Genomic DNA, 19,031 nt, shown 5'->3' on the forward strand with positions numbered 1-19,031 from the left:
CGCCAAATGTTCAACATCAGGCAACAAACTACTGTTTCCGCCTATGTCACTGCCTTTTCAGAGTTGGTGGATCAGTTGAAATCCTATTCTCCCAATTCTGACCCACTCTTCTTCACTACTCGCTTCGTAGATGGCTTACGTTATGATATTAAAGCAATTGTCCTCGTTCAGCGCCCGCAAAACTTCGATACTGCTGGGAGCTTGATACGTACGTAAAGAGGCCGACTTCGGTTTGCAAGCATCGTACGTCACAACTTGCGCGAGACCTCCTCAATTTTTTATCACAGCCTCCACATATGATATATTGACATCTTGACAAGTTTCATGATTTTCGGGCTTCGTTTGCTTTTTATAGAATTTAAAAACAACTCGACCGCAAGTTCGTGGTCATGTTTCGAGAACAAGATGTTAGAAATTGGTGGTCTGTTCCTGGATACGGCCTCACATTATACTAAATAACATGAATATCATTTTTCTATTTTTTTCATTATTCGAATGACTAGCAGTTATAATTTGAATTATCCAAGAAAATTCAATTAAATGAAATAAATTAAAGAAATATAGAAAAAGTCCGAGAAATGTGCCACATTGGAACATGGAGTACCAGGTATTGTCTGAGGACTGCAGAAAAAGTTTGAAGGTCAAAAGTGAAAAAAAATTGGTTTGCCGAGTGTCAAAAAATGACACTCGGCAAAGGTGCCTCTTTGCCGAGTGTGAGGAGAAGGCACTCGGCAAAGGATTAACGGTGGCTGCCGGCCGTTAACGGCGGCGGCCCTTTGCCGAGTGTTATTGTTTGACACTCGGCAAACCTTGTCTTTGCCAAGTGTTCGGCACTCGGCAAACCACCTTTTTGCCGAGTGCGAGTTGTTTGCCAAGTGCTTTATCTCTGGCACTCGGCAAACGGCCTCTTTACCGAGTGCCCGATATAAAGCACTCGACAAAGCCTGGAACACTCGACAAAGAAGCCGTCTCCGATAGTGTATGCATAGTCCTAGTATTGCTTTCTTGTGCAATGACCTTTCTAACTCCGACATCTGACCTGCTTAGGGCCTCTTTGGCAGGGCTCCGGCGGCTCCGGCTTCGGCCTGTCGGCCGCCCAGTGGCCGACACCCGGTTACTGTTCACCGGAGCCGTTTTTCTCTCTCCTTTCCTTTCTCATTGACACAACCGGAGCCGGAGAAGCTCGTTTTTCTGGCCCCGCGGCTCCGGCTCCTGTAGGCACCAGTCGGCCGTCCAGCGGCCGACACCTGGCTACAGTGAAGGAGCCGGAGCCAGCGGGAGCCCGGCCAAAGAGGCCCTAAACAAGTATAGTAGCTCTAGCTCTTTAGCCTCTTGAATGCTGCTGCTGAAGTGCTCGCAGGAGAGCCTTTACAGCCTTCTTGTTCGGTTGTCCCTGCCATCAATTGGATTGTCACGACTCACGATAACTCGGTAGGACTAGAGAAAGAGGAGAACCCAGCGAATGTTCCAAAATGAGAATCTGATAACAGAGTATCCGTGTAAGAAGCCAGTGCACAGCAAAAACTTGGCTCACCCTTACATCGAATAGACAAAGGGAAGGTAACACAAGATATGATGAGCTAGTGTACCGGAGCGTCAAGTACAGAAGAACCAACAGCGTCCTTGTGTGGTTGCTACAGTACGATGGACGAGTTGAGACTTGAGAGTGCTTCGGCGCCTTGTGGAGAGTAGAAAATTACTTGTGTAAAGCAGAAAGTGTAGAAGGTGCTGGAGTGCAAACTGGATGCATGCATATTCTTGGTTACAAGCAGTAGAACAGTGTAAATACATGCATGGATCTTAGACAGGGATGAAAATGGATCGGATACGAATGAATATCACTGATATTATATTTGTTTTTATATTTCAGTTTGGATTTGGATTTAAATACGGATAGTATCAAACATGCCGGATATGATATAATTGGATATCGACATTATAAATACGCGATTTCAGTATTCGGATATGGATACGGTATCGGATGTTGAATATCCGGACTCGGATACGGACAGATCTGAACCCCTCTAAACGGATTCGGTCTCGAATACGGTCGGAAAATATCCGTACCGTTTTCATCCCTGATCTTAGACGAGATGTGCTGCTAGCTGCTTTTCCCTCTGAGCTGACGATGTCCCGAACTCCCGATTGCCGCTCCTTCCCTCCTGAGCAAGGCGTGTGTGCAAGCAAATCAGAGCTGGATATGCACAAGGAAGGCGCAACTGAGATTAACTATTACTTGATGAACCTCTGGATCTAAATGGTCAGGCTTCCTCTACTGCCTCCTGTTTGTTTATGGCGCTTCCTTTGTGAAATCGCTAAGCAATGGTCCTCATGACCAAGGTGACCATGACCCCCTATTTATTTAAGAAAATATGTTGAAAGAGTACTTATTATGCTATTAATAAGTTCATGCAAAATGCTAGTCTGACCCATTCTGAATACCTTTCTCTTGCGTCATTAAGCTGATACGGCACCCTTCCAAGTTTTCCCCGCCACTTGTTTGAATCAATGTCAACACCATAACAGTGATGAAATAAACAAATGCAATACCAAGGACGCAAGCAGGATCTTGGCGTGGGAGGAGATCAGACTCAATAATGGATGTTTTACTGTGAGGGCACACATTATTGCATCTCTTAGACTTGGCAAAAATCAAATGAAAGCATAGAGGAAGTCATTAATTCGATGACGACGCATGACACCGAAATAAGAGCCAAGAGGTACAGCTAGTGATTAGTGACAGCCACCAAACCCGCAAGGCAGAGCAACGATGAGAAGGGACGTCGAGAGCGCATGCGTTCAGGCCAGGATTTACATTACCAGCGATATTTCCAACCGGAGACACTAGCATTTCTTGACATGAAAATTCTCTTTGGATAATGTGATCACAAAATTTATGAGCAGCCGTGGGCCGAAAGGCCCAGAGCCTCTTACCTTGACAACATTCCATCTGGGCACATGTCAGCCCATGCGCTCGAACCGTCCCACTCCCAAGTCCCAACTATAGACGATTATCAAAGTCCCAAAAAAAATGTAGACGATTATCAGGCCGCCCACGACGGCCCTCTGGCATCGCGTTCCCTCCTCGGCTCCTCGCCGGCGTCGCCTAGAGCGTTGTCCGTCTTCTGGGAGATGGCCGGCCATGGCCAGCGCCTACCCTTCACTGCGCTCAAGTGTAGCCACCCACTACTACAGAATTGATAATCACCGCTGCCACTTTCACTGTTCGTATTACGAACCGTTAGTGAAATGATTCTTCACCGCTTCGTGTTATGAACCGTCGGTGAAAATGGAAGCGATTATCACCGTTGGTTGGTAATACGAACTGGCTGTGATAACCTATCGTTACAGCCGGTTTGACTTACCAACCGGCGGTGATGGCGACCCATTTTTCATTGTCGCTTTGTGTTACGAACCGGCGGTAAAAATCACTTTTACCAACTGTCGGTGTTTCGAGTCACCAATTAGTAAATTTGTATTTGCGCGTGTGCTTAGAGGACACAAGGTTTATACTGGTTCGGACAAAAAGTCTCTACGTCCAGTTCATCGCTGGTGCTCGTGTTACTAGCACTGAATGTTTGTAGTAGGGGTTACAAACGGGCGAGAGAGGAAAAGGATCCTAAGTCTCTGGTGCGTGCGTATGCTGCTGGGGCGTATCAAGCCGTGTTCAGTCGTATCACGCCGTGTCCTCCATAGGGCGTCCTGCCTCCCCTTTTATAGTCCAAGGGGATGAGCAAGTTACAGAGAGAGAGGTAGAGGGGTAAATGTTAAGGGGAAGACGGCCTCTCGAACCACCGGGCCTTTCTTTTACTTCACGCGGGCCCTACCGGTATTGTAGAGGGTGACAAGGACGGCTCCGCACTAGGTGTCTGATTGCCGCTGATGCCACGCCCTGGCGTCATCAGCGGGTCGTGGCGTCCCATCCTGTCCTGGCGGAGCGGCGTTCTGGTCAGCGACCGTGCAGGGAGTAGGCAGCATAGTGACCACGCGTCCGTCGCTGTTGGTGGTGTGAGTTTTCTGGTGTGACATATCGCGGGCATGGGTCATGATGAGATGCGCACGCTCCCTGCACGGTGCCAGAAGTTTGACCTTGGGTCGTACTTTTTGGCTCGTAGTGGTTGGCGGCGGTGTGGGCTCACATTGGGAGCCACGCCTGCGAGGTCAGGCGAGGCGGAGCCCCCGACCCGATGGTCTGGCGAGGCGGAGCCCCTGTCCCAGAGGTCGGGCGAGGCGGAGCCCTCGTATCAGCGGTCGGGCGAGGTGGAGCCCGCGCATCAGCGGTCGGGTGAGACGGAGCCCCTGCCCCGGCGGTCGGGCGAAGTAGAGTCTTCGACCCAGAGGTCGAGTGGGGCGGAGCCCGTGCCTCGGCGGTCGGGCGAGGCGAAGCCCCTGCCCCAACGGTCAGGCAACGCGGAGTCTCTGAACTAGAGGTCGGGCGGGGGCGGAGCCCCTGCCCCGGCGGTCGGGCGAAGTGGAGTCTCCGACCCAGGTGTCGGGCGGGGCGGAGCCCATGCCCTAGCGGTCGAGCGAGGTGGAGCCCTTGTCCCAGAGGTCAAGCGAGGCAGAGTCTGCCCCCTAGTGGTCGGTTGGAGCTACAGTTGAGCGCTTGACTGCTTGGATAAATCAATGCTGATGATCATTAGCTCCTCTTCGGGTACCCTGCTATTGGTCCCCGACAGTTGCCCCCGAGCCCCCGGGTGACTCGGGATGAATCGCTCAGGGGATGTTTTGTCTTGTCAGTCAAGCGCACCCAGTGGGTGTAGATTCTGACCCCTACGGGAGCCTAACCGACCTTCCGTCGTTCTGCGACCGAGCATTCAGCCTATTTGTGAGTCCAACTTGCCCCGAGCCCCTACGCGTAGCGGGGGTCCGGTCGGGGGTCGACTCATCTTTACGACCGTCTTCCCTCAAGCGTTCTTTTTGAAAAAAAATGGAGGGGCTGAGCCATGCCATGTTTTTCCTCTATGGACAAATCATGGTGTTCGGTGAGTTGTTAACGGGCTAGTCCGAGTGGGGCCCCGATATCCCGTTCGTGGGGGTCCAGCTTGGGTCAGCTGGTGACTGACTCTAGATTCTCAGTGGTTAATCCATATAGTTCTCGGATCCGTTCGACTAGTCCAGAGGGCTCTCTGCCTTTTTTCGAGGAAAAACCATGGACCGTATCCAACCGAGACTCGAACGCGGGCCAGGATGCCCGCGGCGCTCATGCGCCCGGGTGCTGGCCGCTAGTGGGCCCATCCCTTTCCACCCCTCACTCTAAAGGTGCCCGGGGTGGTTGTCGAACCCATCGTTGGGCCAACCTTCGAACCCCTAGGCCTGGATGGGCCGTAAGAGCGTTTTTAGTTCCGTATCCCTTTTACCTGTGATGGGTCGTGGCCCGTTCAGGGAGGCAAAAAGTCTAGCGCGTTTTGCATGGGGATGGCCAAAGGTTGCGTCCACGACGAGACGTGGTGACAGGTCCTAGCGGGCGTGGAGATCTAGACGGGCGGTTGGTTTCCTCACACCCATCACCTCTATAAAACCAAAGGGTTAGCCCCCCCATGTTTCATACACATGCCTACATCCTTACCTCCGCAGCCACGCCGCCGCCGCCAATCTCCTAGGTTCCTTGTCCTCGCATCTTTGCCGCCACCACCCTCGCATTCATCTCCCCCTTCTTCTGATGGATCCGTGGTGCCGCTTCGACATCACCTTCGCGCGTATGGAGGGCGCCGTCCACCGTGGCCTCCTTCGTGCGTAGACCATGGCTCAAGAGTGGTTGCTGCCAGGCAATGAGGATGCGCTATCGCCGCCCGACGGCTACGTGGTGTCGTTCGCCCACTTCCACGAGCGTGAGCTCGTGACCCCCGCCCACAAATTTCTTCGGGGCTGCTGCACTACTAGCAGATCGAGCTACAGCACCTCAATCCCAACGGGATCTAGCACATGGCGGTGTTTGTCGCGCTGTGTGAAGGATTCCTGGGGATCAGCGCTCACTTCAATCTATGGAGGTACTTCTTCGCCGTCAGCCTCCAGAAGAAGAGGGAGAAGGGCGGTAAGCTGGATCTGCACATGCCAATGGGGTGCGTCGGCATCTAGCATCGGAACAACCGGGTCGACGAGTACCCACCGATGTGGCTCTCGACGTCCAACAAGGGGTAGCACTCACAGTGGTTCTACCTTAAGAACGACGCTGCCGCCCCTTTCCCGGAGTTCACCAGGCACCTGATCGAGGAGGCCCTAGAGCCATGGAGGAAGTGGGGCATCTCGGAGAAGGATAAGAAGAAAATCTAGGACCGTATCGCCGCCATCCGCATTTTGAAGGAGAGCGGTCTGAAGGGGTTGGGCATCATCGGGGCTTACCATGTGAGGAGGGTGGCGCCGTTGATGACGCACGCGCTCCCGCTATATGCGATGGCGCCCGAGGCGTTGTGCGATGGAACGACGCTCGCCGAGGGAGCACTCCCCAACTCTGAGATCGTGCAACGCATCAAGGAGGCGATGGAGCCTCTATGGGACGGGACGGGTGACGCCCTTGACTATGTTTACCCGATGCCGAGGCATCCTCTGATGCGGCCAGAACTAGGCTACATCATCTTTGTAAGTTTCCCTCTCTTCGGCTTCTTTTTTCAATTGATTTCCCGACCCCATAAGACTGACATTGGAAAGGGGCGGGACCAGTCGAGGGACCTCATCCTTATGGATCATCTGGCGCCACTACCGAGAGATCTGCATTGAAGGCGGTGAACCGCACCAAGGCCGAACGGTGGAAGAAGGCCAAGGAGGACAAGAAGAGGAAGTAGCAAAAGAGGCAGCGGGCATGGGACCGAGGGGAGGACATCGACGATGATGATGAGGACAACGTCGGCGAGGAAGGTGGAAGAGAGAGCAACGGTAGCTGACGAAATTGATTGGGACAACCTGGAGAGTGAGGACGCGCTGACAGGTATTGATTTGTCCTCGCACCGTCTGGGGAGGGAGGGCATGTCTGGGGAGCTGGCGGAAACGGGGCGCACCGTCGACCCACCCCAGGAGTTAACAGAGGCGGGTGGCTCTGCCGTCGCGCCATAGGAGCTAGTGAAAAGCAAGCGGCTCCACCGTTGTGCCCCAAGAGCCGAGGGGAGCGGGGCATCCCGCCATCGTGCCCTAGGAGTCGTCAGGGGCGAGCCCCTCTACCCAGGAGCAGGGGGCGGGCTCAAAACGACCTCGCACCGATGAGGCGAAGCAAGAGTCAAGAGATTCGTCCCCCAAACACGCCTGCCGCCCGACGTCGCTAAGGTGAGCTTATAAATTGCTCTGTTTTTCTTTCTGTTTCAGTCAGATTTCACTTTAACCTATGTTCTTCGCCCCTTGCAGAGTTGGCAAGGAGCGGAATCCTTTGGCGATGGCGCCAAAGAAGAGCCTTGCCCTTCAGTGAGGCACCGGTGAGGCCACGTCGCTGGTCAGTCAGGCGCCGCCCGTGGTGTTGCTGGTGCCCTCAGTAGGATAGGTGGATGTGGGCGCACGAGGGGTGCCTTCAGCGGTCACGGAGCAGCCAGTGATGGCCGCAATACCGCTGCTAACGACAGGACAGACGGAGCTACCGACCACGCTCATGGCGTCGACCGTGGTGGGCATGGTGTAGCCAGTTGTGACTCCACCAACGTAGGTGGAGGCGGTGGCGCCCATGGTGGAAGGGTCACAATCGAGGGCGGCCGCAGCGTCGGCCGAGGTATTAGCCCGACCCGAACCATCGGCAGCCCAAGCGGAGGTGCTGGACGTGGGTTGAATGGAGGGGGACACCGCCGAGGGATCCCCTGAAGTCACGGTGCTAAGGGAGAGGCTCACACTCGCACCGCTGACCTCTTCCACTGTCGGCAAGGACGTTCTGGCGGAGGCATCTCGCCGAGAGGGGTCGGCAGCGCTTGAGGCCGGCAAGGAGTCATCCCTAGCCCTGACCTCAGCGAGCAGCAGCTCGCCCACACAGGGTGTGCCTCTACTTCAGTGGATGGATCCACAGGATCTGGTGTCGGTGTCCTTTACTCTTGACGACACCGCAGAGAGCATGGAGCAGGAGAGTCTTGACTTTGGAGTCACGATCATGCTCGAGGCCTTGGAACATGCCATGGGCGCACTGCGCGTGGTCTTCATTCCCTCTGGCCAGGTATTTGCTTGGTCTTGCTTCTTGTTTTCCTCTTCTTTTATTTTTTGTTTTCTGACCATCGTTTCCCTACGGTCCCTCATAGCCCATAGCCGAGGGAAATCCTAGTTCCTCCGTCGACAAAAGGAAGCCTTGGACCGCATCATCGAGGAGGCGCAGTTGCATGGGGACGTGATGGCACAGCTCGCCACCGCCCAGTAGAGGGTGGCTGAGCTGACTCCCCTCGCTGAGGAGGTAGCCTATCTTCGATCATGGGTGGTTGAGGCCCACCGAGACGCAGACCAGGTAGAGCAGGCGTTCGAGGCCCTTGTGGCAAGGTCGCGGAGGGACGATGAAGAAGCCGCCCGGGTGAGGAAGGAGCAGGATGAGCTGCTTCAAAAGGATGCCAAGACCTGCCAATGGATCCTCGACTTCCTAGGTGAGGTTGAAAGGGAGAGGGAGCTGAAGCTTGGGGCCGAAGAGAAACTCACAGCCTTGGCGGAGAAGGCAAGCCTAGATGCCGCAACGATCGAGCGGCTGCGCAAGGAGCAGGACGAGCTGATCTAGACCGTAGAGAGGCTCCGCTCGGAGCACGGTGCGGCTCGTGAAGAGTGCGATCAAGCTTTCTGAGAGCATGACCTGGCCTGTCAAGAGCGTGAGGATGTGCAGCAGAAGGTCGGCTCCCTTCAGTCCGAGCTCGAAAGGGAGATGAAATGGAAGCTAGAGGCCGAGAGCGTCTCTGACGGGCTAGCGGTGAATCTCGCCAAGGTGAGAAGAAACCTTTAGGCGGAGAGTGATGAGCTCGGTATCCTAAGCGCTGCCCTTGGAGTGGTCTGTGATGACCTTCAAGTGGTGTAATCACGGCTCAGGTGCACCAGCTCGAGAGAGACACCCTTCATGCCGGCATCAATCAGTCCTTCACGAGTGCTCGTTCTCATTATGGAGAAAACATCAATCTGGAGGTGATGAGCCATGGCTATGCGCCCAGCTATGAGGCCCATGAGCTGGAGGAGATGGAATCGGCGGTGGCTCCCCTTTCGCAGAACCTGGCGGGCAAGATTGAAGACATTGTACTCCCCCGGAGGGGCTAGTTAGTTAGATGAATTTGGGCCATGGAGCCAACAGTTTTGTAATGAACAATTATTTTTTGTTGTTCTTAAACTTCTGTCCTTTTCCAACGGTGAAAAAGGAGTGTGATGCGAACTCGTGAAGAACAAGTTTTTATTTCGAATGTAAAACGAGTAGGCATGACCCGACCCCTTCCGTTGTTGATTCTGTTTAGCTCAAGCCAGTGAAAAAACTTTGATTATGCTGGGGAGCAAAATAGCCGTAGCCACTGGGGCATAGGTCCTTTAGCAGTCCACCCAGTTTTACTCATAGTTTGATTCCACGACTCTTACCTTTTAGGCCTTAACGTAGGAAGAGGTCGGGTGCGAGTTTCTGAGTGAGAGTATCCCCCTATCAGCCCCCGAGTGAGGTCTGACCCCTGGTCATTTGCAGGGGTTGGGTGTCACTAAGAAACGGGGAAGCAAATTTAAAACTGATAAGGAAGAGTACTTTTTATTTCAAAAACATGGTTTTACACAAGTATGTCAACAACTTGGAAAAGAGCTAAGGGTAAAAGCGATGTAGGTGCTCAATGTTCCACGCGTTGGTGAAGATTTGGCCATCAATGGTTTTGAGCTTGTAGGTGCCCGGTCAGAGCACTTTTGCGACGACATACGGTCCTTCCCATGGCGGTGATAGCTTGTGGCGATCCTTGTTGCTCTGGATGAGGCAGAGTACCAAGTCTCCAATGTTAAAGGCCCGAACCCATACCCAACAGCTATGGTATCGGTGTCACGCTTGCTGGTACTTAGCCGAGCGAAGGAGGGCTACGTCACGTGCTTCATCGAGCTAGTCCATGGCATCTTCGCGGGACGCCTTGGCTCCCTGCTCGTTGTATGCCCTGACCCTCGATGCCCCGTACTCGAGGTCAATCGGGAGGATGGCCTCGGAGCCATAGACCATGAAGAATGGAGCGTAGCCGGTGGCCCGACTAGGGGTTGTCCTTAGGCTCTAGAGCACCATGGGGAGCTCCATGACCCAGCGGCCACTGAACTTGTTCAGCCAGTTGAAAATCCTAGGCTTGAGACCTTGTAGGACCATACCGTTCGCGCGCTCGACTTGCCCATTTGTACGGCGGTGCACCACGGTGGCCCAATCGACGCGGATATGATGCTCGTCGGTGAACTGGATAAACTTATTCCCGGTGAACTATGTGCCGTTGTCCGTGATGATAGAGTTTGGGACTCCAAAACGATGGACAACGTCGAGGAAAAACAACACAGCTTGCTCGGATTTGATCACGAAGATCGTCCGAGCCTCTATCCATTTCGTGAACTTGTCTACGGTGACAAGTAGGTGCGTGTAGCCCCTGGGGGCTTTTTTAAGAGGTCCAACCATATCAAGCCCCTAGACCACGAACGACCATGTAATGGGGATGGTCTGGAGCGCTTGAGCATGCAGGTGGGTCTGCCGAGCATAGTACTAGCACCCTTCGTAGGTACGTATAACTTGCTCAGCGTCGGCTACTACCGTCGGCCAGTATAAGCCTTGTCGGAACATGTTCCCGACCAGGGTTCTAGGCTCAGCTACCCCGCCGTGGATGTCTTCCAGCAGCTGCTTCCCTTGTTCGATCGGGATACAGCGCTGTAGGTTCCCGACGTGGCTGCGTTTGTAGAGCTCTTCCTCAATGATGACAAATAATTTGGCGCAGTGCGCGAGTCGCCGAGCTTCCATCTTTTCTGCTAGCAACACCTCCTGAAGGAGGTAGTCGAGGTAAGGCATTCTCCAATCAGCAGGAGGGTCTAGCTCCGTTGCTAGGTCGACGTCAATCTCCATCAACAAACCTTCACGGACCTCCATAGCTCCAAGGTCGCATGGGGCTGATGGAGGGCCGGTTCCCGAGCCTAGGGCGGGCAACACATTGTTGGCCCCAGCCCCCAAGCTTGAGCCAGAAGGGTCGGAAGAGGTTGTCGGTTGCCCAACCCCCTAGCGTTGGGCTGAGGGGTCGGGCGAAACTATCGGTTGCCCAGCCCCTGGGTCTAGGACGAGCGGCTTGCGACCAGCTCGCCTCGGCTCTTCATACTAGACCGAGGGTTTGTGTTGGTCGCTGGAAAAGACACCGACCGAGACTGGCTCTCGATTGGACGCCATTTTTGCCAGCTCGTCGGCCGCCTCGTTGAGCCATCGGGGGATGTGGTTGACCTCGAGACCGTCGAACCCGTCCTCCAGTTTGTGGACCTCCTGGTAGTACGCGGCCATTTTTAGGTTGTGGCAGCTTGACTCCTTCATGACCTGATCGAAGACAAGCTGGGAGTCACCCTAGATGTTGAGCCATCAGATGCCCAACTCTATCATGATACATAGACCGTTGACAAGATCCTCGTACTCTGCCACGTTGTTTGACGTGGCAAAGTGGAGGCGAACCATGTACTTTATGCGCACCCCAAGGGGTGAGGCAAAAACTAGTCCAACACCGACGCCCTTCTTCATCAGCGAACCATCGGAATACATAGTCTAGTACTCTTGATCGATGGCCGCTGGTGGCATTTGGATCTTGGTCTATTCTGCTATGAAGTTGGACAGCGCCTAGGACTTAATGGCGGTCCATGGGACATATGAGACGCCTTGTCCCATCAATTCGAGAGCCCACTTGGCGATTCTTCCTGTTGCATCCTAGTTCTAGATGACCTCGCCAAGAGGAAAGGATGTCACCACCATCACGGGGTCCGACTCAAAGTAGTGGCGCAATTTTCACTTGGTGATGAGGACGGTGTAAATGAGCTTTTGGATCTGGGGGTAGCGAATCTTGGAGTCAGACCAGACCTCCCCGATGAAGTACACAGGATGTTGTACCTTGAGGGCATGCCCCTCCTCTTCTCACTCCACCACCAGCGTGGCGCTGACCACCTACGTGGTGGCCGCAATGTAGAGTAGGAGTGGCTCCCGGATGGTCGGGGGAACCAGGATTGGGGCCCTCGTCAGGTGCTCCTTGAGCTTGTCGAGCGCCTCTTGAGCCTCGGGCATCCATTCGAAGCGGTTGGCTTTCTTTAGGAGCCGATAAAGAGGGAGTCCCCATTCGCCGAGGTGTGAGATGAAGCGGCTGAGTGCGATGAGGCACCTCGTGATCCGCTGCACCCCCTTTATGTTCTGTATCAGGCCCATTCTCGTGATGGCCAAGATTTTTTCCGGGTTGGCTTCGATGCTGTGCTTGGAAACGATGAACCCAAGAAGCATACCCCTTGGAACGCCGAAGACGCATTTTTGGGGTTGAGTTTGATGCCATTCGCTTGGAGTTTTGCGAAGGTTAACTCAAGGTTGGTTACAACCTTGTCGGTGCATTTGGATTTGACTATGGTGTCATCCATGTAAGCCTCAACGGTTTGACCGATGAGGTTACCGAAACACCTGAGCATGCAACGCTGATATGTAGCCACCGTGTTTTTTAGACCAAATGGCATCGTGATATAGCAGTATGATCCAAAGGGGGTGATGAAAGAGGTTGTGAGCAGGTCGGACTCCTTCATCACGATCTGATGGTACCCGGAGTACGCATCAAGGAAGCAGAGGGTTTCGCACCCTAAGGTTGAGTCGACTACTTGATCTATGAGCGGCAAAGGAAATAGATCCTTTGGGCATGCTTTGTTGAGACCCATGTAGTCAACACACATTCTCCATTTCCCACTCTTTTTCTTTATAAGAATGGGATTGGCTAACCACTCAGGATGATACACCTCCTTGATGAATCCAGCCACCAAGAGCTTCGCAATCTCCTCACCGATGGCTCCATGCTTCTCTTGGTCGAAGCGGCGCAGTCGTTGCTTCAACGACTTGGAGTCTGGCTTGATCTTTAAGGCATGCTAGGCGACTTTCCTCGAAATGCCTGGCAAGTCCGAGGGTTTCCACGCAAAGATATCTCGGTTGACACGGAGGAAGTCGATGAGCGCGCGTTCCTATTTGGAGGAAAGCGTGGTGCCGATCTGGAGCACCTTACCGTCAGGACTGCTAGGGTCCACGGGGATCTCCTTGACACCTTTAGCAGGCTCAAAGGATCTAGCCGACCGCTTGGAGTCCAAGGGCTCCCCAACGGTCGCCTCCTAGATTACTACGAGCTCGGCAGAGGCAACGATTGCGGCAGCGTGCTCGCAGCACTCCACCTCACACTGATAGGCACATTGGAAAGAAGTGCTGATGGTGATGACCCCTCACGGGCCCAGCATGTTCAGTTTCAAGTAGGTGTAGTTGGGCACGGACATGAACTTCGCGTAACATGGCCGCCCGAGGATCACGTGGTAGGTCCCGTGGAACCTGACCACTTCGAACGTAAGGGTCTTCGTCCTATAGTTGGTCGGATTCCCAAAGGTAACGGGCGGATCAATCTGCCCGAGCGGCATGGCTTGGTTCCCCAGCATGATGTCGTGGAAAGGCACCCAGGTCGGTCGGACGCGCGATCGGTCAATGCCCATAGCGTCGAGCGTCTCGGCGTACAAGATGTTGAGGCCGCTGCCGCCATCCATCAGTACCTTGGTGAGTCACTTCTTACCGACGATTGGGTTGACGACGAGCGGGTACCTCCCTGGCTGGGGGATGTTGTCGGGGTGGTTGGTCCAATCGAAGGTGATGGTGTACTCCGACCATCGGAGGAAGGCGGGAGTGGCGGGCTTGGTCGTGTAGACCTCACGGCATGCTAGCTTTTGCCAACGTTTGGAGTCGTAGGCTGCCAACCCCTCGAAGATCATGAGGCATCCGTCAGGGGTTGGGAAACCATCATCCTTCCCATCAGCGGCGTTCGCCGTCGGCTTGGGGTCCTTCTTTGGCTCTCCTTTGCTAGCGCCGCCAGACAAGAACTGCTTCATGTGGGCATAGTCCTTGTACAAGTGCTTGATGGGGAAGGCGTGGTTCGGGCACGGTCCTTCAAGCAGCTTCTCGAAGTGGTCGGGGGTGCCCTTGGTGGGCTTCTGACCCCCCTTACGATTAGCAGCGGCCATGAGTGAGCTCTCGCGCCGCTGTTTGTTCTTCTTCTTGTGGGGACGGTTGGAGGCGCCCTCACTAGCGTTGTCGTCCCGCTTTGCCTTGCCCTTGGAGCGGTCGAAAATAGCTCCGACCGCCCCTTCGCCCGAGGCTAGTGGCGATGTTGAGGAGCTCCTTGGTGGTCCTCGGACCCTTATGGCCCAACTTGTGGATCGGGGACTCGTAGGTGGTCCCAGACAGGAAGGCCCCGGTGATGTCGGCGTCGGCGATGTCCGGACAGCTCGTTGCACTGCCGGGAGAAGCAAAGAGTTTCTCGCAAAGAGTTTCTCCGGACTTCTGTCGGCAGTTCTTGAGGTCCCACGGGTTTCTAGGGCATGCGTAGGTGCCCTGGAAGTTTCCCATAAAAATCTCCTTCAGGTTCACCCAACTGTGGATGCGGTTGGGCGGAAGGTGCTCCAGCCATGTTCGTGCCGAGTCAGCGAGGAATAGGGGGAGATTGTGGATACTGAAGGTGTCATTATCCGCGCCACTGGCCTGGCAAGCAAGCCGATAATCCTCAAGCCACAGTCCGGGGTTCATTTCCCTGGAGTACTTTGGGATGTTGGTCGGCAGCCGGTATCATGGCGAAAAGGGCGCATTGAGGATGTGGCGACCAAAAGCCTAAGGCCTTGGTAAGTTAGGGCTCGGGCTCTGGTCCTCAACGTTGTCATAGCGCCCACCGCGACGGGGGTGGTAGCCATGGCTGGCCCCATCCCTTTCGCTGCCGTGGGCACATCTGTGGGCGTTCAGAGTGTCGCACACCGGGGCCGCAACCCTCTGTCCGTTGTTGCGTGGTGCCTGGTGGACGGAGATGTCGTTGTCGTGTTGCCCTGAGGGGGCGTGGGGACCAACGTCAAGCTTGCGTCGTCGGGAGAATGAGCTCTCCGCTTGCTGTACCGTGGCGCGCTCGAGTAACATGCGGATCTCTCGGTGAGCTCGACGGTTGTCTGGCGTCACGGGCTCAGGAAGCCCTTGGAGCAAGGCTACCGCGGCTGCTTTGTTCTGGCTCGCGCGGGCGAATCGCGGATGGCCCTCGTCGTCCTCAACAATCTTCTGGTTCACCTCGCGGGCCCTGGCGCGTGCGCGTTCATCGTCTCCTCATCACACGATCTCCTGCTCGAGCTTCGTATGCTCCTGCTCGAGTTGGAGCCGTGCCTCCTTGAGCTCCTAGCACCACGCACGCAACTACTCCTCCTGTATGTGCAGCAAAGCCCCCACGCCATCGTCGTCGTCGTCGCTGTGCAGCGGATCAACCCCTCGTGGACACTCTCAGTGCGCCCTTTGGGAGTCTCCGCCATGAAGCACTCCTGTGAGGGGTGGTGGCTTCCCCTACTGGAGTCAGAGTCAGAGTCAGAGTCCGAGGCGGAGCCCGTGCCCCGGCGGTCGGGTGAAGCGAAGTCTCCGACCCAGAGGTCGGGCAGGGCGGAGCCCGTGCCCCGGCAGTCGGGCCAGGCGGAGCTCCTGTCCCAGAGGTCGGGCAAGGCGGAGCCTGCCCCCCAGTGGTTGGTTGGAGCTGCAGTCGAGCGCTTGACCGCTTGGATAAATCAATGCTGATGATCATTAGCTCCTCCTCTTCGGGTACCATGCTATTGGTCCCCAGCACCAACGGTTGGTCTTATGCTATAGTACAATAAAATTCAATTCATAACTTTTTCAAACAATGTCGGATGAAAACAAATTTTATATCATGACTCTTTTATTAGAAATCTACGGTCCCAGAATTCTGTTTGAAGCTCTCATATTTTAAAATTTAAATTTTTTGAATTGTACAAACAACCTCAGTTGAAAAAATGATCAGAAGCAAAGTTGCAGATTTCGATGTGATCTACAACTTTATAGATGATGACTTTTTCATTTGAAATCATTTAGAGTCTCAAATTTGTATCTGAAGTTTTAAAATTTTGAAATTCAAAATTTTCAAACGACCTCGAATAGAAAATCGACCAGGACCAAAGTTGTAGATCTCGATGAGAACTACAATTTTGTAGTTGATGACTTTTTCATTTGAAATCATTTGAGGTCTCAAAAGTATAGCTGAAGTTCTCACACTTTTAAATTCAAATTGTTTAGACGACCTCAGATCGCGAAACGACCAACATCAAAGTTGTAGATCTCGATAAGAATAATTTTTTAGTTGATGACTTTGTCATCTGAAGTCATTTAGGGTTCTAAATATTCATTTCAAAATCCTGAGAAGTGAATACTAGAAGACTGAATATGCCATATAGACAAAGGGACGGGTGGAGTGGTTAAAGCAGCTACTCGCGAGGATAGAGGTCTCAGGTTCGAATCCCACCACCGCGAAACTTATGGATTTACACGCGAAAAAGTGCAGGACTTGTGATTAGCGACGCGTGACCGTGTCGGCAGGCTGGCGGGGCCTAATCGTGATTAAATAAAAAATTAGCTATTTTTTGACTCAATTTTGGAATTTCTGGGAATCTTAATCACCGCCGGCTGGTAACTAAAACCGGTGGTGATAGACCAGCCGGCGGTGATGACTATTTTTATCACCAATGACTTTCACTACCGAGGGCCAAACCGGCGGTGATGACGGTCAGGTTAAACATCTACGCAGGCACCCGGACAGTTTGATTTCTGCGAAACTTGTGGATTTTACATGCGAAAAAGTGCAGGACTTGTGATTAGTGATGCGTGACTGTGCGGCAGGCTAGTGGGGCCTTCTTGGGATTAATTAAAAAACTTTAGCTATTTTTTTACTCAATTTTAGAATTTCTAGAAATCCTAATCACCGCTGGCTAGTAACACGAACCGGTGGTGATAGACTAACCGGCGGTGATGACTATTTTTATCACCAATGACTTTCACTGCCGAGAGCCAAACCGACGGTGACGAGGGGTCAGGCTAAACATCTGGGCACCGGGACAGTTTGATTTCCCCAAGAACTGGCCGGATCTGTGGACGTGGTGCTGTCTCCACTGTCCAGTCGACTCACGAGCCGTGGTAAATGTTCTTTGATCTAGGTGTCGATTCCTTAAGCCAGTTGATGTTTAAGTGGAGGTTCTGTTGTGGCTAGTCTTTGAACTCCGCTAAAGCGCTATATAATCTGTCATTATGTGGCCGTTATATATGTTATCGGAATTAAGTACACATTGCTGGACCACTGATTGGGAACTAGTGAAATTATACAAATCTGTTTAGGAGTCAAGTGCTCATTGGTGTCATTCAGGTATTATGCCCAACCTGAGAAGTAAAACTGATGGATTCCCTTCTGAATTCAGTTCAGCTATAATGGGGATTTTTGCTGCAACTCAGCTGTACACTAGATATACCATTTCAACCATACGAAACTACAACTCTAAAAAAGAACGTATAATTGGCTATTTGAGAATGTGCCTCTTGGATAGTTTTTTTTTTCTCAAATGGGCAGCAAAAGGTATACCGTTTCAGCACTTGCTTTCTTATTTCGGCCTGTCAGACAGTGCAAGTCCAGTTTTAGGTACAATGTTATCACCCACTTCCACCAGTTCTAAATTATGTCATCATACAACAGTAGTGGTAGTGGTTTGTAATATCATCATTTATAGCTTCCATTTTGTTCTATTTTCTCCACTTGATATGTTTGTTTTTGTTGCTAATTCAAATATCCAATTTCTGATTTTTTATTACCTAATAAACCTTTTCCTTATAGGTGCTATTTTGAATACTGATGGAGCCTTACGATTCCCTGTGTTCCATAGAGATCATGCATTGGTGCCTTCATCTATCCAATCAGCAAACATCAGAATGGAGGGTTTCTGCCATTTGGAACATATATTCGAGATGAAAAACTTATGTTGACTAGATTGATCAGTTATGGCCATTTACCGTTCTATGCTATTCAACAGCTTGACAAGACAGTCAATTGGATATGGCTTGAAGTTGATCTTTGTATCTATAGTACAACAATGACAATAGTTGATTCCTACAGATGCATTTATTTTATCTCAGTATTTCATGCACTTGACAAGGCAGTGAGAACTACAATGCTAGCTAAAGGATATGCATGGGGGAAGCGCCAAGGACAAGATTTGCTCTGTTACAACTGGTGAACTGACAGACTGGAATGACTTACCAACAGTACAGATGAAATTTGAAATGTATGCTGTGGTGCTATGAGAGAATGTGTTCTATGCGAATTCAGATGATGATATTTGCTTGACATTTCAGCCAGATGATGCCAATGTAAAGGGGGTTCAAATTTTGGGGAACAGAGCAATGAGATCATTTAGGGATGTTTATGATATCCCAAGACATGATATTTGGCTTTCAAGCTGGTGCACGTTGACAGAACAAAGGTGAATAGCGCCCCCACCCCACAAAAAAACCTAGTACTTTGTGCTTCATGGGTAGCCCTTATTATTTTCGAGAATTTGTTATGAGGAAAGAACTCTTTATTATTGACCCAGCAGTTACGTACTTCGTAAAGATGCGGGCTGCTCTACTTTAGTGCTTAATGCTATGTTAAAGTTTAGTCTCATAACTTTCCTGTCAAGCTATTAAAATTGTTTTTGCTGTCTATTTTAGAAACATGATATGGCATTTTATCGTACACCATTTTGCAGGTCACAGTTCTTCTCTGGTTTCACGCTTGATACTCAGTTAAATTTGAGTTTTGAAACTTTCCTGTTAGGTTGTTATAAATTGTTGGCAAAATTGGCTACAGGACGCTGAAAGTGGCCTCTCCTTGTTAGTGGACATGTAAAATGAAATAGTTTGCTAGTGGACACTCTGTCTTGTCAAATTTGCTGGTAGACATTGGACCCAATAAAATATTTATTTTTGAATCTAGAAGAAAGAGAAGAGTGATTAAATATTATTTTTGCCCCTGCCTCTTTCTTCTTCGCCTGTCCCTTTTCTTCTCTCCTCCGCTCACTGT

General features: G+C 52.1%; 2 protein-coding genes across 2 annotated transcripts; both read right to left on the reverse strand.

Moving 5' to 3' along the window:
• Positions 1-10,627: 10,627 nt before the first annotated feature.
• LOC136488071 (uncharacterized) lies at positions 10,628-11,005 on the reverse strand. The gene has a single exon (XM_066485114.1). It carries the CDS (start codon positions 11,003-11,005, stop codon positions 10,628-10,630), a length of 378 nt encoding a protein of 125 aa, XP_066341211.1.
• Positions 11,006-13,347: 2,342 nt separating this feature from the next.
• LOC136488072 (uncharacterized) lies at positions 13,348-13,659 on the reverse strand. Its single transcript, XM_066485115.1, has one exon. The coding sequence runs from the start codon at positions 13,657-13,659 to the stop codon at positions 13,348-13,350; it is 312 nt and encodes a 103-aa protein (XP_066341212.1).
• Positions 13,660-19,031: the final 5,372 nt, after the last annotated feature.

This window comes from Miscanthus floridulus, chromosome 10 (assembly GCF_019320115.1).
Source record: "Miscanthus floridulus cultivar M001 chromosome 10, ASM1932011v1, whole genome shotgun sequence".
Taxonomy (NCBI): domain Eukaryota; kingdom Viridiplantae; phylum Streptophyta; class Magnoliopsida; order Poales; family Poaceae; genus Miscanthus; species Miscanthus floridulus.